This window comes from Crinia signifera, chromosome 19, assembly GCF_055691185.1.
Source record: "Crinia signifera chromosome 19, ASM5569118v1, whole genome shotgun sequence".
NCBI classification, from domain to species: domain Eukaryota; kingdom Metazoa; phylum Chordata; class Amphibia; order Anura; family Myobatrachidae; genus Crinia; species Crinia signifera.
This window is the reverse complement of record NC_139226.1, coordinates 87,630,438-87,650,744: the sequence shown is the minus strand read 5'-3', so window position 1 is coordinate 87,650,744 and position 20,307 is coordinate 87,630,438. Positions and strand designations below refer to the sequence as shown.

At 47.0% G+C, this 20,307-nt stretch overlaps 1 protein-coding gene across 2 annotated transcripts in view; it reads left to right on the top strand.

Moving 5' to 3' along the window:
- Positions 1–11,655: 11,655 nt before the first annotated feature.
- SNX19 (sorting nexin 19) overlaps positions 11,656–20,307 on the top strand; it is a 39,803-nt gene continuing 31,151 nt past the window's right edge. Inside the window, exons 1-4 of one of the 2 annotated variants that reach the window (XM_083162886.1) lie at positions 11,656–11,812; positions 12,648–12,791; positions 14,233–14,326; positions 16,815–18,370. In XM_083162886.1, coding sequence (XP_083019012.1) covers positions 16,823–18,370 — 1,548 coding nt within the window. In that variant the 5' untranslated portion in view covers positions 11,656–11,812; positions 12,648–12,791; positions 14,233–14,326; positions 16,815–16,822. The remainder of the gene's footprint in view (positions 11,813–12,647; positions 12,792–14,232; positions 14,327–16,814; positions 18,371–20,307) is intronic. The other variant, XM_083162884.1, reaches the window with a different exon arrangement.

Below are 20,307 nucleotides of genomic sequence, written 5' to 3'. Positions count from 1 at the left end.
CCTGAACCTTTACCTGCCCCTGGCCTGGGACTTTACACCAAGAGACAGACTTTTGCAGCAGAGGAGGCGGGCAAAAGGGTTGTGACATCACGTGGCTCGGAGGAAATGCCGTGTCAGAGTGAATATGTGGCGTAGGGAGGAAGCCTTCCACTGTGCCGCCCTCACACGCTATGCTGACATTTGATCCATCGGCGCTGGAGATGAGGGTTCGTGTAGTTGATGCAAGTAGAGCTTTGGACGCTGCAGTCAGCTGTAGCAGCCAGGAAGAAAAAAAGTCCTGTGTACAGCACTAGACATCTGCAGATGCTGTGGGCCTATTTTATCTAGGTTTATCTGCAACTAATTTTATGCTGATCTTTAAATTAAATTATTATTTAATGTATTATTTAATGTAGCATATTTTAACACTTTTCATGCATATTTGAAGTATTTGTCATGCATATTTGCATGCATATTTCAAGCTTTTTATGTTGCATATAATCCTGACTCTACTAATTACTGACCATGTCCGGATACTCTCCTTTACTAGTATCTGACCTCTGTGTTACTCTAATGACTGGCCATGTCCAGATACTCTCCTTTATTTGTATCTGACCTTTGTGTTACTCTAATGACCGGCCATGTCCGGATACTCTCCATTACTTGTATCTGACCCTTTGTGTTACTCTAATGAATGACCATGTCCGGATACTCTCCTTTACTAGTATCTGAGCTCTGTGTTACTCTAATTACTGACCATGTCCGGATACTCTCCTTTACTAGTATCTGACTATCTGACCTCTGTATCACTATAATGTCTTCTTTATTTGGACCAATGTAGTTTTACAATACTAAAATTTCTGCTTTAAATGTGACTGTTAACATGCCAAAATCTCCTCAGTTTCCATTTGGGCCAGATTGTTAGCAAACACCACAGATTGTACAAGGTACCTCGAGGCCTGTTCTATCCACTCTAAACAATCCCTGCTGACATTTTATATTTTCCTCAATTATCAATGGGAAATGCTTTCAGGATATATGAGATGATGTATAAGAGATACCATGAATATATTAAAAAAAAATATATATATATATATATATACCGTATATACTCGAGTATAAGTCGACCCGAATATAAGCCGAGTAATCTAATTTTACAACAAAAAACTGGGAAAACTTATTGACCCAAGTGGGACTCTCACTCGAGTATAAGCCGAGGGGGGCTTTTTCAGCATAATAAATGTTCTGAAAAAGTAGGCTTATACTCGAGTATATATGGTATATATATATATATATATATATATATATATATATATATATATATATATATATATAGTGTAGATTGCAATACTGTGCGACCGAGAGTGGATCTTGTTGCTTTTGCCGATTCCTGCTTGCAGCCTTATAATTACACTTATGTATGAGGTGCAGATTCACTTAGATGCATATTTACTTAAACACAATTGTGGGAGGCGGAGCCCTATTTCTGCTGGTACCTCTATAGGCTGTGAGTGGACATCAGCTAAAGAGACATCCTGAAAGCCTGCTGCAAACCACTGGTAACTACATCTTGCCCATAATGTATGATTCAGTACTGACATCAAATAAAATGGAGCTGCTTCTAAGTTAAAATATACGGCTTAGCTGACACTTGCACAGTTGTAACGTACATGGCCAGATTTGTTCTTCTGTGAAAAAGGAGCTTCAAGATGGAACTAGCCAGCAGCAATGAACCACCCTGACTTGTGGGAGTGTCATGAGTGTTGTGGGTGTGTATCTAAGACTCTGTGCCATTCTGAGTCATGCATATGGGGAAGGGAAGCTTATTAAAATCAGTGGGTGGCATTGGGTTCCGTCTGCAATCACACAGCATTAGCTGAACGGAATCTCATATCAGCATAAGGCGGTAAATCAGGCTTCTGTGGCTACCAGCAACCACGGCACGATTGCCACCAACTCAGAATACCTGTGGATGCTAAGTGAATTGTGTGTCATAAAATTGATTTGAAAGTATTGAAGGAAATTGCAATGTTTGTAAAAGAAATATGACTGTTACAGACTTTCCCAGAGTTCCCTGAGGAAATGTAAAACCTATTTAACATACAGAAACAATAAAACCAATCAGGTCAGAATTGGTGTCCCAGTCTGAATGCCTCCTCATTTACATATGATGCCCGCTGAAACACAATCTAATAACAAAGAATGTGACGGTAGATAAGAACTTGCTAGTTCCAGCTGCTCTGCTCCTGGCACAAGCTTGCCACCTGGCCACTTTTGCATTTGGCATACCCTAAATTGTCCATCATCCAGCACAAATACTGGCCTGGCAAGAGAAGCCATCTTGCTGTGCACACCCAGAAGCGACATGAAGTCACATGAAACAGGAGGGCACAGCTCATGGGCCCTTATTCTGGTTGGTGCGGCCGGAGCCGCACACGGTGCTCCGGCCGCACAAACCAATCCCCGCCCACGAGACGTATCGCCACGGCCGTCCGTACACGGACGGCTGGCGATCCGCATAAAAATGGTGGGGCGTACGCCTCCACCATGGTGGGAGCTGCCCCCTGCATTCGATGGTCGTCGACCATCGAAGGCAGGGCCGCACGCCACAGCAGCTCCCGCAAGCTGAGACCACACGGACAATCGTCCGTGTGATAGCTTGTATGGGGGCTGAGAGCTGACATCCGGCGACGTCAGCTTTCCGCCCCCATCAGTGGCGTCATACCCTGATTAGCATGCATACGCCCTGCGTTTGCATGGGAACGCCCATGAAACGCGGGGCGTATACATAGGGAAATGAGGGTATGAAGCCCCTCACGCCCCTATACGCCCCCTTTGCGGCGGACGAAATACGTCTGCGGCGAATGGGGCTGCACATGCGCAGATTGACCTCTGCGCATGTGCAGACTAAAAACATCGGCGGTACGGCCGCACGCGGGCCGTACCGTCCGATTCAGAATAAGGGCCATGGTGTGGGGAAGTTATAGGGCAGAAGGAAAGAATCCAGGCAAGCAGCAGGGTCTCTCCCCACCTAGCAGCATCATGCACGTGTGGGTTTCTCCTCAAGGTGAATGGCAGGCTATCGATTTTCACCATTTTTTAACAAGCACATCGGCGAAAGGAATATTTTGAGCACAGGCCAATGCAATTACTGTTTTTTCAATGGAAAAAATAATGGAAGCAACTGAAAATCCATTCATGGTGAACAAATACAGGTGCTGTATTCCTGCGGAGATGCAGTCTGCTGGCAAAGCATTTCCTGGCAACCGCTAGTAAGAAAGCAGCAGCTTCGAAAAATAAAACCCATTTATTCCCAGAGGTCTGACCAGTCTTAAAGGGGAACGATCGCCTTCAAACATTTCTTCTTATTCCCAATAGGACAGTGTAGTGTTTGGCCTTCATTTTAGGCAGGGTGTCACAAATCATGGTGCGCGATCCCATTTGTGCCCATGCCCCTTACCTTTGCATTGGTCCGCGCTGCGTCACAAGCCCATTGCCTGTGTCACTTCAGGCTTCAGCTCATGGTGCAATGTCCCCTGTGTCCCTTGCTTGCCCTGGGCCTCTGCATACCGTCCCTTGCCGATTCCATGCTGTGCCCATGCTGCATGGGCACTGCCATGATACACCTGTGGTCAGCTGACAGTATGGGCCAATCGCGCTGTCTGCTGGCCTGAACCCTGACCCTGTTACCTGTGCCTGAATCCAGGTAATTACAGGTACTTCCTGGATCTGATTGCTGCTGCGGCTTGCAGCCAATCAGAGACAGGCAGGGGGGATATAAGTCAGGGTTCTGGACCTGCCTCCCTGCCTTGAACAACTTGTTCAATCTGTTCCCTGTGTGTTTGCACCAGAGACAGAGATTCCCAGGCTCCAGTCTATCCAGTGCTCCCAGCAATTCAACCCTCAGTGTCCTGCTGCTGGTATGTGGTTCATCCACCATTTACCAGTTCTCCTGCTTACTACTTCCCTGTGGTTTAGATTGCCCAGCTATCCCCAGTGGAGGTCACCGCTGGCCTGGCTAGCTGTCCCTTGCTAGATCCCAGGCTAGAACTCCCTATTGGCTCCCAGGTCAACCTGCTACCTTGTATCAGAGACTATTATTATCTCAAGTCCTGACCATCGACAGTGCAATCAACACCTGGGTTGACTACCCATTACTACAGTCTTCAATGACAGTTACCATCAGTGTCCTGACTGTTGACATCCAGAGTCGACCACCAGCTGCCATGCACAGCAGAGACTATACCATTCCTGTCCTGGCTGTTGACATCTCCAGCCGTCGACACTCCTACCGGCTCCCAGGCCGTCTCCAAGGTATTAGTGGCTCTCAGGCCATCTCCAAGTATTACCAGCTCCCAGGCCATCTCCAAGTATTACCAGCTCCCAAGCCATCTCCAAGTATCTCCGGCTCCTAGGCCATCGACACTTCTTCCAGCTCCCAGGCCGTGTCCAAGTATCTCTTGCTCCCAGGCCATCGACACTTCTACCGGCTTCTAGGCCGCTTCCAAGTATCTCTTGCTCCCAGGCCGTTGACTCTTCTACTGGCTCCCAGGCCGTCTCCAAGTATCTCCGGCTCCCAGGCCATCGATATATCTACCGGCTCCCAGGCCATCAACAATTCTCTCTGGCTCCCAGGCCGTCGACACTTCTACTGCCTCCCAGCCTGTCAGAAAATCCAATGCTCTCTTTGCGGGGCTCCCTGGTGAATTCCGCTAATGAGTTACACTCAATGCCTCTGTTCCTCGTCTCCGCTAACTCTCTGGTCCAGCTGCTCCCTGGTGTCCCAGTGCATGAGTTATCCATACCTCAAGCCACCTTCCTTTCAGTTCCTGCGCCCCCCCCACTGATCCACCACGGTCACAGCTGGGAACACAGAAAACCCCGGTGCTGACACAGGGTGTGTGAAAGGCAGTCATCCTAGAATCCTAGGATGACACATCTGATTGTTCATTATTTATTACCAGTTATTTATATACAGAGGTTTACTTAGCCCCCCCCCCCCCCCCCGAAAATTAATACTCACACTGCAGACTCACAGTGCTTATATTTACGCGAACACAGTGGGGTACACCCTTTCTTAGACACAGTGCTTATATTTATATGTGTATGATTATGAATGCAGTGGGGTATGTCCTTACTAAGTCACAGTGCTTAGATTAATTTATGTGCACGCAGTGGGGTATGTCCTTACTTAGACACATTGCTTATATTTATATATGTGAATGCAGTGGGGTATGTCCTTACTTAGACACATTGCTTATATTTATATATGTGAATGCAGTGGGGTATGTCCTTACTTAGACACATTGCTTATATTTATATATGTGAATGCAGTGGGGTATGTCCTTACTTAGACACATTGCTTATATTTATATATGTAAATGCAGTGGGGTATGTCCTTACTTAGACACATTGCTTATATTTATATATGTGAATGCAGTGGGGTATGTCCTTACTTAGACACATTGCTTATATTTATATATGTAAATGCAGTGGGGTATGTCCTTACTTAGACACATTGCTTATATTTATATATGTGAATGCAGTGGGGTATGTCCTTACTTACAGTTCCGTAAGTTTGCTCCAGTTCCCCGGAGGCAAGATATGTATATTGTGTTAATCAAGTTAATCAACGTTGTGCATCACCATAGCGAGCAGGTTCTCCTTCAGTCATACCATCCGTTTGCAACAAATATTGCAACACATATTGGCCCTGATTCTGGTTTACTCGCAGCTTACCGAGTCCCAGAGGGCACTCCCCACCACCCCGCCGAATCACCCCCCCCCCCCAGATATATCCCCTCGCAATCATGCAAAGGTATGTGTCGTGAAGACTCATCCCCTCACAGGACCCGCTGGCGGAGAAATCATTCGACCATTGAATGATTTCTTCATGCCACGCAAATATGTCAGTGGAGACTGACTTATTTTTGTGGCCATTCCGCCAAAGACAGAGTAGACCTGACCCGACCGCATACCCATGGGAACCCCCCAGCATTTTCATTGGTGGGCATTCCCAGTGGTGTGACCCGGACCCCCTGCCCCATACACACTGCCCGCACTGCTCTGTGCAAACGGACTGATACTATGCAAGTAGCCAAGTCCATTCGCCAAGATGCGCATGAGTTATGCGCATGGGCAGACAAAATACACATACATCGCTCCCCCGTGCAAATGCGCAGGGGAGCGAATCAAGCAGAATGACCCCCATTATGCAGAATACAGCATTTACATGTTACAAACCTTTCCCCGTACACAGGACCAGATTAACAATGGGGTGGATGAAATTGTAGCTCCAGGCCTTCACATAAAAATGGCCCATCATAATGACCACACGATGATCGCCAGACAGACACCAGCTGGCCACATGGTTGGCCATAAATCATAAGTGTTAAAAGTTAATCCGGCCCTGCCCGGGTGTACAGTATTGCAGCATAAAACGAGAGATCGAGACTACTGCTGCTGGTTATCTTCGGAGGTCGGAGGCTGTCAGGAAGTCCCGGAGACAATGGAGTCAGTTGCCGCCGGGCTTTTAGCCCTGAAGGGGTGTCTGCTCCATTGTCCCGTCCCACGTCGTCCCTGCTGTAATAGAGCAACTCAGTGCTCTGCAGCCTCTGCTTATTGCTGTGACCCTGTCCCTGGCTGAGATGTCAGAGTGTGTGCGCAGGGCAGCGTGCAGGGAGGGGGCGGAGCGCCTGTCACTGTGCGGACCAGAGAGTCCTGACAGCCTCCGACCTCCAACGATAACCAGCAGCAGTAGTGGTAAACAGTATGCGCAGTAGTGAAGGAGAGGGGCGGGGGATGTGGGGGCCTGCTGAGCACCAACAGTGACTGAAGATAACTAATACAATGTCCAGAGAACCCCTCTTCTGTGTACCATCCTGGACACTGCCTACTATTCTAGAATCTTTATTCAGCTTTCTGACTGCTCATTCGCTGACTGTTATTGTGATATGCGCAAGCTGGAACCATGGGGGTAGGGGCACCACCTTGTCTTTCGCCTCCAGGCATCTGGTGTGTACTTACGCCACTGACTGTCTGGTCTGCACAGTAACAGATGCTCCGCGCCCTCCCTGCACGCTGCCCTGCACAAACGCTCTCCAGAGTCCCTGACATCTCAGCCAGGGTCACAGCAACAAGCAGAGGCTGCAGAGCACTGAGTTGCTCTATTACAGCAGGGACGAAGTGGGACGGGACAATGGAGCAGACAGCAGCAAATAACTGCAATGCAATAGGGGGTGATTGGGAGATAGAAGGAGACTTACATCTGTGTAATGAAAAGCATCACTGGGTAAAGGGAATTTACAGTCTGCAGTACAGCTGCTATTGTGCAGAATATTACTAGTGCCTTATACACTGGAGAAGATGGCTCTGGCTCCATTTTTGGCAGCAAGCATGTAAGCCTTGGCAATGTGTGACAGGAGCCCCCTGTGAGTGCGGTCGGTATCACCACGTACCTGGGTCTGATAACGGCAGGGAATGCGGGTTTCTTCACGGCCCTTGTTAGTCGATGATAGACACTGGAGGCAAGAGATGGGACACCCCAGGGAAAACCCACCAAGAAAAGATGGCAACCACGATAAGCAGCAATGAGTATTTATTAATAAAAGACGTAGTGCAATTGCTGCGATACTTTCAAAGACTTAATGCAAACATCACATGAAAGAAAATACATTTAATTATTTCTGTCTAAATTTAGTAGCCAATGAACACCTCAGAAAAGTCAATGGCAAATCTGTACTGCTCATTTATGATTTCTTTCAAAAGACAATAACATTGACCCTCTGTATATGCAATGACATAACATAATGACTTCAGAAAGATATTACCATAGGACGTAATTAAAGAAGACACTGAAAAATGATGTCAAGAAAAATAAGACTAGTATTTAGCCACGCTACTGTAAATAAATTGCAGCACCTCTTAATGTCCGCCAGGTGGCGCTATACCTCACAAGTGTATGTTAACACTGTAGTCCCAGCTACAATACACATTCACTGAGTTCAAGTAAAGGTCCTACGAAGATAAATCCTCAGGGGAAGGGTGGGCCCTGCCTTAGTGTACACACTACTATGATGCCAGAAGGAATTAACAGTCCCCTTTTTAAAGAGGTACAGGCAAGTCCCCATTATATAGGGTGACTCCCTGTGGGGATGCAATGGTCTTCCAAGGTGACTTAAACTGAGCAACAACCTCTGTGGAGGGACAAGCGAGCTCCCGTTACCTGGGGCAGCTCCTTGTAATAAATGCACCGGACTGTTAGTAAGAAAGTCTTGCTCTATAATGAACCCTGCAATGGGGTCAAAGATCCTGCTGATACTCTCTAACAACAATGTGGCTCCTCAATGGCCTCTCTTTGGTCAGGTGTGTGAAGCCCCTTTGTATTCCAGGGTCTGTGTGGCTGCGACTGAGGGCAAAAGGCCCGCCTCAATGAATGGCTGATGCGGAGGTAGTGATAGGGCAGTCTCTGCTTAGCAAGGGGTGAGGCGGAACAGCCTACTCAGTAGGGGGACCTTTGCGCGGTGTAGCCACGCAGCAAAAAGAGGGCGTGGCCTCATTTGAAGGAGGCGTGGCATCATAAAAAGGGGTGTGGTATTACACGTTAGACCATACACAGTAATGCCCATTACACATTTTAGCATACTCCGTAATACCCATTACACATAAAGCCACATGCCGTAATGCCAATTACACATAAGGCCACACACCATAATGCCCATTACACATTGTGCCACACATCATCATGATGCCCATTACATACTATATAACAAACCGTAATGCCCATTACATATTTGCCACATAAGTGCTGCTTACCTACGTGCTCATGGCTAGGGGGTTCTTGCTTGATGGCACCATAGTACCCATTACACATGATGCCGCACACCATATTACCCATTACACATGATGCCGCACACCATATTACCCATTACACATGATGCCGCACACCATAGTACCCATTACACATGATGCCGCAAACCATAGTACCCATTACACATGATGCCGCACACCATAGTACCCATTACACATGATGCTGCACACATAATGTCCCTTACACATGATGCTGCACACATAATGTCCCTTACACATGATGCTGCACACCGTAATGCCCCTTACACATTAAGCCACACATTATGCGTAATGCCCCCACATACCGCCACTTGTAGCGTCCCTTAAGCAATGCCCCCAAAAGTGCCACTTACTGTAAATTTTTATATGAGCCTTCACTGCTGCTGCAGGGAGAGATGGAGAGTGGTGCAGCTGCTTCTGTGGGGAGAGGAGCAGAGCGCATCGCAGAGCACGCTCCCACTCCCCTGCTGGTGTCCCCTCTAGCCGAGTGGACATTTGAAATATTGTGCGTGCTGTTGTTGTGCGTGACGTCGGGGAGCACGCCGGGCGCCGGCACCACATGATTAAAAGGGGGGGACGGGCTGAGGTGAAAGCAGGGAGAAGAATTGGAGTGGAAGCTGCAGGGGTGACAGGCTGACCCCTTATACACCAGCCTAGTCCCTGCATTTTCTGGTGTGAGGGGGAGAGACAACCACTCCCCTCTCCCTACCCCCCTTTAACTAACCAGCTATATCTTCGGAACCAACTGACCCATTTATATGAGACCAGTATCATATTGAAGAACTTTTGAGTTGGCTTTGAATGATTTTGGTCCCGTGAAACTGGGATGTTTGGTTCCAGAGAAATCTGTCCTCAAAGAACATAAACAGTCATGAAATTACATTTAAGAAATTAAAAAAAAAAACGGTTTAACCTCAATATCCCTGGAACCAATTAACCCATATGGATCCAGCCTGGTATCAGATTGAAGGCCCAGCGATTTGGGTTTGACTGAGATCAACCTCGAGCTTTAGTGATGCCGAAGGGGGAACTGGCAGCCGTTGAACTGGGTGGGGGTCGGAATTAGTGGGTCCCATGTTATCCTATAGGGAAAACGTTCCAGCTTTGCCTGGCAGTATCTCCGGTTTCCAGGGGGCTAGAGACACGGGGCTGGGCTCGTTGGAAAGCCCCATCCCTCTGCTACAAAATGTGCACCCTCGGACCGCCCCCTAGATTCGCCTATGGGCCTGTTCCCTGAGTATAACACACTGTCCTGCATAAGGGCTGGGCAAGGGGGACAGGTGGGCCGGTGGCCTACTGGGGTGCGCTGGGAGGCCTTAGGCTACTTTGCGTGGGGTAGAACCCAGTGTACCTGTTGCATCTGCTACAGATGCCAACTCCGGCCGGTAACGATTCTCATGGCTCTCATGCGGCTACTGACTGCTGCTGTGACACTTCTCCTGTGCCCGGGTCCCGGCCTGCGGCTCTGCTGCCCGTGGCCGCCTCCTGGATCAATGCGCAGTCAGCGTCTCCTTCTTTTCCTGGCTCTGCTCAGCGACACTGCCCGACTCTCTCTCCGCCCGCTGTCAATCACCAGCCTGGACTTTGCGTTGTCGACCCCTCTTCTCCCCGCTGACTCCGGCTGCATGCTGCTCCTCTCCAGACACCCGCTGTGCACCGCTCTGCAACAAAACAGGTTAGCCGAGTTCCCCTTCTCTCTCTCAGCACACTTCCTTCTTCACGCTGCTCAGCTCTGCAGTTTCCTTCACCTCTGACCTCCTCTTCTCCGCTCTCTCTAGCCGGCCAATCAGGAGCAAGACATGCTCCTTGCAGGTGAAAGGGAGCTGGGGCGCTTACTGGCTTGGATAACCCCCTCAGTACTGGACAGTAGGAAAAGGGTCCCACCAGCAGCATTGGCCACCATTGTTGAGCCCTATCTGTGGCGCAAGGGCAGCTCAGGGGCACCACTGCAGTGGGGTGCCACAAAAGAGCATGTTACTCCTGGCAATGAGCATATATCCTCTGGCATTGAGCATCCATGGCACATTTATTACATTTAAATACACCTTGAACAGGTCACGGTGTGGATAAAGATGCCGCCACTGCAGACTCCGAGCACACATTCAGATTTGTTTGCAAACACAAACTCCTTCTTTATTGGACAAAACCATGCTGCACTGCAGGTGGGACAGATGTAACAGGTGCAGAGAGAGTTCGATTTGGGTGAGTTATTTTGTTTATGTGCAGAGTAAATACCTGACTGCTTTATGTTTATACTGCAATTTAGAGTTCAGTTTGAACACTGTCAATCCAAATTTAACTCTCTCTGCATCTGTTACATCAGTCCCCACCTGCAGTGCAGCATGGTTTTGTCCATTAAAGGGGTTTGCTTTTTCAAACCAATCTGAATAACCTATATCCTGCTGCTGAGCCCTGCAAGGAGTACAGCCACCGCTAACTTTGACCCTGCGGTAGTGTTACTATGGGACATCGCCCGCGGGAGCCACATGTTCTCATGTGTACTGGGGTGATTCAGGTTGGTTTGCAAAAGTCCTTCTTTAATGGACAAAACCATGTGCACTGCAGGTGGGGGATGTAACATGTGCAGAGAGAGTAGATTTTGATGAGGTGTTTTCAAACTGAACATGTAAACTCAATGCAGTCAGTATCTACTCTGCACAGAAACAAAATAACTCACCCAAATCTAACTCTCTCATCACATGTTACATCTGCCCCACCTGCAGTGCAGCATGGTTTTGTTGTCCAATAAAGAAGGAGTTTGCAAACCAACTTGAATCGCCCCCATTGTGTAGTGTGCGCTGCAGGACTCCGGCCGCAAGGTGGCAGTGTGGGCGCTGTGTAGGGAACAGTAATGCTGTACACACAGCTCAGGCTCAGAAAGGAAGCAGCATCAGTGACAGGTAGCTGGTCAGCAGCCTGGAGATTATTACTGACAGCGAGTGCACAGTGCAGATGATGTGACAGCCGGGGAAAGCCTGCTTACAGGGTGAGACTGCATGCGCGATTTAGAGATTGTATGTGTCACTGAGACTGCCTGTGCAACCAGAGAGATTTCTTTGTGCCACCCAGAGAGACACCGTGTGTCACCCAGAGAGACTGCCTGTGCCACCCAGAGAGACTGCTTGTGCCACCCAGAGAGCCTGCCTGTGCTACCAGAGAGATTGCTTTGTGATACCTAGAGAGACTCCCTGTGCCATCCAGAGAGACTCCCTGTGCCATCCAGAGAGACTGCCTGTGTCGCTCATCAGTGACTGACTGTGCCACCCAGAGAGACTGGCTGCAGGGGGACTGATTGTGTCACTGAGAGGACACCCCAGGCCAGATGTACTAAGCGACAGAGTGGAGAGAGATAAAGTACCAGGCAATCAGCTTCTAACTGGCATTTATCAAACAGCCTGCAACATGGCAGCTAGGAGTTGATTGGCTGGTGCGTAATCATTCTCCACTTGGATGTGGATCATTAGGTCGACATGGACAAAAGGTCAACTTTGAAATGGTCTACACATGAAAAAGTTGACATGGGTTTTCCTGTTTTTTGGGGGTGTCTGTCGCTAAACACACGTTACCTTTCCCAACTGTAGTCCATGTGGATCGTAACGTATGCACAATTTATCTGAATGAAAAAAATCATGAAAAACTCCTGTCCACTATTGCTTGTGTCGACATTTTGAACAAGTCTTTTGCCTGTCGATTAATAGTGGTCGACTGACTGTCAATCTAACAACCGGAACCACTCCACTTTATTACTTTCTGACGTTTAGCACATCTGGCCCCGGATAGGATGCTTATCTAATGAACTTTTTTTGTTTTATTTTCCATAGGTAGAGTATGAAGAGACTGTAGTGCCAGGCAGGGGGACTGAATGTAATAATCCATAGGACATGTGACATCTTCAAGTTTCCCTTTGCTACCAAGCAGACCTGGTGCAGTGATGTGACATCTGCAGAGATACTCAGGAGAAACAGGTGAGCATAATGGAAAATGTGCAGACACGGGTGTGGATCAGTTGGTCACCAGCAAGTTGTTAAACAGTCATGAGGTCGACACACATTTAGGTCGACATGAGTCTAGGTTGTCATGGGTTAGGTAGACAGTTTCATAAGATCAACAGGGTCATTAGGTCTATATAGGTTAGGTCAAAAGGTGAACATGGGTTTTTTCCACTGTTTTTTTTACCCAAATGTCGACACAGTTGACATGGACACAGGTTAAAGTGCACAGCGCCCCCTCGCATCGCTCGCCATAATTCGGGCTCGCTGCGCTTGCCATACTTCGGGCTCGGTGCCTCGCTATGCTTGGCATACTATTTTATTCTCCCACCATTCCCTAGTGGATGGTACAGCATAATACCACCTGTCTGTACATGTTGGCTCAAAAACACTGTGAAAAAACCCATGTCGACCTTTTGACTGTCGACCTAATGACCCCGTCGACCTAGACTCATGTCTACCTATAGGGATCGGTGGGTCCTCCTCGCCGAGGCTAAGTGATGTTGTACCCCAACTCACGTTATTCTGAAGTGCTCTCCTCACATAAATGTATCTTTATGGATATTATATCCGTATTCACCAGGGTCACCACTTAGTGTAAAAAGAGACCAGTGGGCGCCTTATTTACACAAAACTTACAATTTAATAAATGACATAAATAACATAAATAATGACTTGCATGCATGCAGTACCAATTTAAAACAAAAACATCATTGCAATTACTTTTAAAAGTTACCGGTAGTTAGCGCATGCATGCAAGTCATTATTAATGTTATTTATGTAATTTATTAATTAAATTGTAAGTTTTGTGTACATAAGGCGCCCACTGGTCTCTTTTTCCATTTTGTCTCTTGCTGAGGGCGGCATCCCTCTACCAAAAGGCAGCCACTTGTCCCTAGCGCTCAAAACCCTGTAAAAAAAATAAGGCGTACCCCACTTACGAATTAAGATACAACATCATACACATCACGGTTTCTTTGTGGGCCACCAGACCCGGTGTTGATCCATAAGGGGGATTGGCACAAAACAAAAACAATACTAAAAATAGGGCAGTGTATATAAAGTTGTATTCATTATGAATAACAATAAGATTAACTGCAGAAAATGCAATAATCCTTTAAAACAAAGGGTGCTTTATGGTTCACGAGTCTCTGCCTAATGGAAGATGGTAAACACGTAACTTATTTCAGGGGCCCAAATCCGGATTGGTACCCCTGAGAGTGAAGTGGACCTTAGGTACCGGCTCAATAGCCAATAGACTTCCCAATCTCTCCACCAACGCGTTTCGACCTTTCCAAATCTTCCTCAGGGTGCATGTTCCTATATTTAAGGTTGGGTGACCTTTCTTTTACCTTGTCAATATTACTGCTTTCGAGTGCTCTATAAGGTATCTATCTGCTTGTGTTTTTGTTCTCAGACACATGAGAGTGACACGCAGGAGAGTGTTACGGGAAATGTGTAGTGACATGCAGGAGATACAGGTGAACACTATGGGAAATGTGCAGAGATAGGTGAGCATTATGGGAAATGTGCAGAGACACACATACAGTAAGTGTTATAGGAAATTTGTAGAGACACGCAGAAGAGACAGGTGAGCATTATGGGAAATGTGCAGAGACCCGCAGAACATATACAGTAGGTGAGCACTAATGGAAATGTGCAGAGAGATGCAGGATATACAGGTGAGCATTATGGGAAATGTGCAGAGAGATGCAGGATATACAGGTGAGCATTATGGGAAATGTGCAGAGATACCGGTGAACGTTATAAGTAATGCGCGGAGACACACATGAGATACAGGTGAGCATTATGGGAAATGTTCAGAGACACGCAGGAGACAGATGAGCATTATGGGAAATGTGCAGAGACACACATGAGAGTGTTATAGGAAATATGCAGAGACATGCAGGAGATGGAAGTGAGCATTATGGGAAATGTGCAGAGACAGATGAGCATGAAGGGAAATGTACACATTAGAGACAGGTGAGCGTTATGAGAGGTGTACCTGGTAGTGGCTGTAGTTTGGTTTATGTGGTTCAGCAACTCTGGATGCTAGTTGTAGATGGAGGAGATGTTGGGAGCCCTGGAAAGGAATGCTGAGAGCGCAGAAGGAATTTGTAATATCAGGCTGTATGGTAAATATTAGCTTAGTGCAGGAGAGGTGTAACTTGTATATGAGTCTGAAATTGCTTCCAATGCAACTTCTGAACACAGTAGCTGCACATAATAAAATCCACAATGTTTGTAGCTTATAAATCTGTCTGAGTCTTCTGTCAGAATAAACATGTCATGTCTGCTCCACATTACAAGGAAGTCCTTAGCAGACAAACGCCACTCTGCCATCCAGGCTATCTGTTCACATTCAGTTTGGAGGTACTGGCATAACGGTATCCGGACTATTGTTAGACAGCACTTACATAGACAGCCATTACATCGACACCATTAGTTCGACAGCTCAATAGGTCGACATGGTTTTAGGTCGACATACCATTAGGTCGACCTGTCATTAGGTCGACATGTTTTTAGGTCGACACTGCCATTAGGTCGACAGTGTCTATGTCGACAGTCAAAAGGTCGACATGGTTTTTTTCACTGTTTTTTGAGCCGACATGTGCCGACAGGCGGTATTTCATGCCCTACTATCCACTAGGGCGTGGTGGGAGAATAAAATAGTGTGCCGAGCGCAGCGAGGCACCGTGCCCGAAGCATAGCGAGCGATGCGAGGGGCTGCGGTTCACTTCAAACTGTGTCCATGTCGACTGTGTCGACATTTCGGCCAAAAACAGTGAAAAAGTCCGTGTCGACCTTTTGACTGTCGACATAGACACTGTCGACCTAATGGCAGTGTCGACCTAAAACATGTCGACCTAATGAGCTGTCGACCTAATGACATGTCGACCTAATGGTATGTCGACCTATTGAGCTGTCGAACTAATGGTGTCGATGTAATGGATGTCTATGTAAGTGCTGTCTAATATCCGTCCCACATCCGGCATAACCACTCTGATACACATGCGAAGCTTGCACCTATGCTCACAGTGCACGCAATCAGAAGTTCTGCAGAGCTGACAATCACACAGCCATCCCCACGTGAGTGTGCAGTGATGTAGCACGCCAGTTTACACATAGCCCTTTTCACAGTAAAATGCTGATCAGATGTCTGGAGAGAAAATCCCCTTTCGGTTTCATTCTAATAACCTTTGATCACAAGTAGATCACTTCTAATTGAAAATTTAGCTCTGATATAAGAATATTGGGAAATGTATTTAAATATCAAAATACTAGTTAAAATCCCATCAACATTCTTTAATGTGCTTTCTTAAAATCCCATAATGTGCTTAGTTAAAATCCCATCAACATTCTTTAATGTGCTTTCACTTTGAGCTGTGACCATTTTTACTTTCCATCCCACACCCAGTCCCTATCTGCTCCTTCCTCCAATCCCTGTCTTCACAGCTCCCTTTTTCCATATCCAGTAAGTTTGCAAATAGATCAGTGCCCCTGCAAAAATTGCTTTCTGTTATGACATCTACCGATTAGCCTCTAGTGGTCAATGGCGGTACTTCAGCTCATAGAGAGGTAAGGAGTGGTTATATATATATATATTTTTTTTTATATTAGCGTACATGAAAATATATTCCGTAATCCATACAGTATAGAAGTCATGCACACAGCTGGGTATTAGTGTACGTATCCATGTTTTTCTTCTAGCTAATTTGTACATGCTGAAACTTGTGTTTCCACTAAACTGAGAGTCACATAGTTTTCATTTTAAAACCTGTGCACTTTCTCTTTCCTGCCTGGGGTGTCGCTCTCTGCTGTGGTGCTTATAGCACAGGTGTGGTCTGTATATCAGTGCTGAAATACAGACCATACTGTGCTAGAACTACCACAGCAGGGTAGAGGGACTGCACAGGTTTTGGAAGATGCACAGTCTTAAGACATATCTGTGCACATCTGTTCATATCATCTGCTATTGGATATTTACTCTCATTCCAGGTAACACCATGGAAGGTCTAAAGTTTGAGGCAACATGCTCAAAAGACAAGAGATGGAAATTCCTACTTGTTGGAGTACTACTTACATGGCTGATTCTGGCCCACCTCCTGGTGAATATCTGGCTGCTTCTCCTCTTCTCTGGATTCATGGCTGCATTGGGAGCCTGGTTGGGACCGCAGTTTATACTTGGAAGTGCAACACCTATTCATCTGGAGAGGTTTATCTCCCTGGAAGTGAACAACCAGTCTGCAGATGCGGAGAGGCAGCTAGACAAAGAAATTGGACTAACTATACAGAAGATCGTCCAGGACTTTGTCTCCTCTTGGTACCGCAAGTTGAGCCATGATACTGAGTTTGAGGATGAGGTCAGGGGAGCGATGTGGTATTTGGCAATGGAACTTAAAAAGAGATTGAGCGGCACCGATCGGGAAGAGTTGACACGGCAATTACTGATTTTGGCTGGTTGTCATCTTCAGTGCTACAAGTGGGCCAAAGCACGTGTTGAAGGCATAGAGAACCAGTCTGAGAGAGAACTGCTATTGTGGGAGGCCTACCAAGAGCTTAGTCCTGCTCACCAGGCTTTAACTAGCTCAGCAGAAGAAGTGAACCATGCACGCTGGTTGGTGGAACTTCTGTTGACCGAGCTTGTCCCAAAACCGCATTTGGAAACTCGCACTGGGAGACATTTAGTTGTGGAACTCATTGCATGCAATGTTGTGTTACCACTGGTTGGACGTATGTCAGAACCAGACTGGATCAACATAGTCTTGACCAACGTGTTTTCGAAGACTCCTCTGAAAGTGGAAGAAGTGAAATATGACACCCCAGTTCCACCAGCAGTTCCAAAATCTCTTCCTTTGGGGTTAGGACAAGAATCAAATCCTCAGCTTCTCCTTCCTTCCCCCCTACCATCCAACAGCTCCAGCTATGAGGTGATCGATAGTAGTGATGTAGAGCATGACAGTGAGGTGAGAGCTAGAGAACCACTGGATGTTTTTGATGAATTAGAGTCTTGCAAGGATAAACTGGACATTTTCTCAGTGCATTATTTACAGCCACCAAAACCCACCAGCCCGTTCTTTCTCTGTGAGGAATCTGAGCTGGAATCTCCTCTGTCTGATCTGGGACGGGAATTGGACCCTCCACTGATGACCTTGTCTGAAGATCTCTTGTCTGACTGCTGTTTGGATGCTTTAACACCAGCTGAGAGCCCAGTTGTCCCCATGCAGGATGAAAGTGTGGGAACCTTTTCAGAAGATGGGTGTATGTCTCTCCTTGGTGGAACTCCTTCCCATCCTGAGATTCTTATTGAGTCGACAGAACTCACTCCAGAATTTACAACCACTCCAACAAATGACAAAGAGGGGTTGAGTCCAATGGACAGTTCCTCCATCATGACCTCTTCACCAACAGCCCCTATTCATCCTTTCAGCTTTGTGCCCCTCAGCAGCCCAGAGGGACCTGTGCTTATTGAGAACCTCCGTATCACGGGTACTATCACTGCCCGCGAGCACAGTGGGACCGGATCTCACCCATACACTCTGTATACTATAAAGGTAATGACATTATCTAACTGCTCTGTGTTGGTCATAGACAGGACTTTGTTACAGTAGCTCTGCAGATTGCCTTGAATGCTATTTGCTTTCCAGGTTCCCTTTTATCCACTTTTGGGGGACTCTTCTAACCTTGGGGTCAATGTGTAAGGAGTAGGCACCTATTAGCTCAGAACGTTTTTGCAGTGTTCCTCTTCCCCTCTGCAGGACTCATTCAGTCAAAGCTTATAGATTTGGGCCCATAGGGGTTGGCACTGTTCTGCTGCTGGGATACTGGATGCAGCATATCCATTTTAGATTTTAGTTTTTTTGCATCTATGTTTTCCTACCATAGAGTCCTTCTGTCCGTTCCTTGAATAAAGATTTCACCGGGGAGTTTTTCTAGTTGGAGAGATTCTTGGAGGCTATCCTCAGGTGTAGGCAAAACTAGCTACAAACATTCTGAAGCTCATTCCTTGCCATATGGCACTACCTTACCTTTCCTGCCAGGTAACACAATGGTGGCATTCATAAACCACCAAGGGTAATCTCTGTGCTGCTGAGCGAATTAGCATCGTCCAGCAAACTGGAAGATGCTAGCAAAGAATTTGCATCCGAGTGAAAATGACCAAAATCGTTACAGGTTCACCATCGAGTGATTTTTCCACTTGGCAGCAATCATTGCAAGATTGGGGCAACCAGGGACTTAGTCAGCAGCTGCGATTAATGCAGGCACCCTCCCCTAAAACTCTTACGAATGCCTGCGTTTTCCGAGGCACTCCCAGTGTTTTCCTGGTAATCCCACTAAACATCCGGTTACCACCCCCAGACGGCGACTTCCTGTCAGTCACCTTGCGAACGGCTAGCAAAGCAGAAAAGTAGCAGGATTTCATCGGGTGTCGTGCATGAGAGTTTCCTCTGACCCTAGATGCTAGACCCCCAAAGATCTGGATGTGGTTACAGCTTTGTGGCCCTATGTAGATAAATTGCTTCCTTGCGTAAAATAGATTCTCCTGGTTCTTTATGGCACACTTATGAAAAGATGACGATCACAGAAAAGGCCACCAGGCAGCATACATCTCCGCTGTTCCTGATAGCAATTCCATCCACTCTACCAGATTACATTACTCTCCTTTGTCCTGTGTGGGTTTTTTAGTCTGCAAACTGAGACCTGATTGGATGAGGGGTGCATATGGGAGGAGACAAACTGCAAGTAGGTTCTGAGGTTTACAATGAGTGCCTATTGCTGAAATAGCACCATCTATGCCCCATGTCCCTCATACAGATAAAGGGCCTTATTCAGACCGGCTTGCTGGACTGCAAGTGTTCAGAGCCCAGTCAGCAAGTAAATGCCGTCCCGCCGAATGCAGCCCTGAGTAAGTCAGGGCTCCTACAGTGCTGAGAAGGCTGAGGGAAAATGGAGGCCGCTGATTACGTCAGCGATCCTCCCTCCCAACGGCTGGGGAACGTCTGCGTTTTCTGGGGCACTCAGATATGCCGGTGGCACCCCCTCAAACACCCACAGGGTGGCAATCACCCTGCAGGCAGCAAGCAAAGGCTAGCCTTCATTTGCTGCCTTCAGGCGGACAGCTCGCACACCACTCAGCCTGGTGAGGGGGTGTGAATCAGGCCCAAAGATACTTGGATTTAATAAGTACAAAAAAAAGCACTGTTGTCTTTTATCTATCACAATCTTGACATATGTATGTGTATATCATTATTTCAATGTGCCAGGAATACAATGCAGGGCACTGTGAGTTAGTACATACCCTTATGTACCAATATAGGACCCAATAACTGGAGCTGATCTTTCAGTGGTACGCAGGACTCTTTATCTATCTTGCTGGCATATTGGGAACTGGAAGGGTTAAGTCTTTAGAGCTGCCTGAAATTCAATTTCCACGCACATCACAATCCCTCCAGTACAAGGTCGCTTTCCACCCAGGAAACCGATTGTGTTA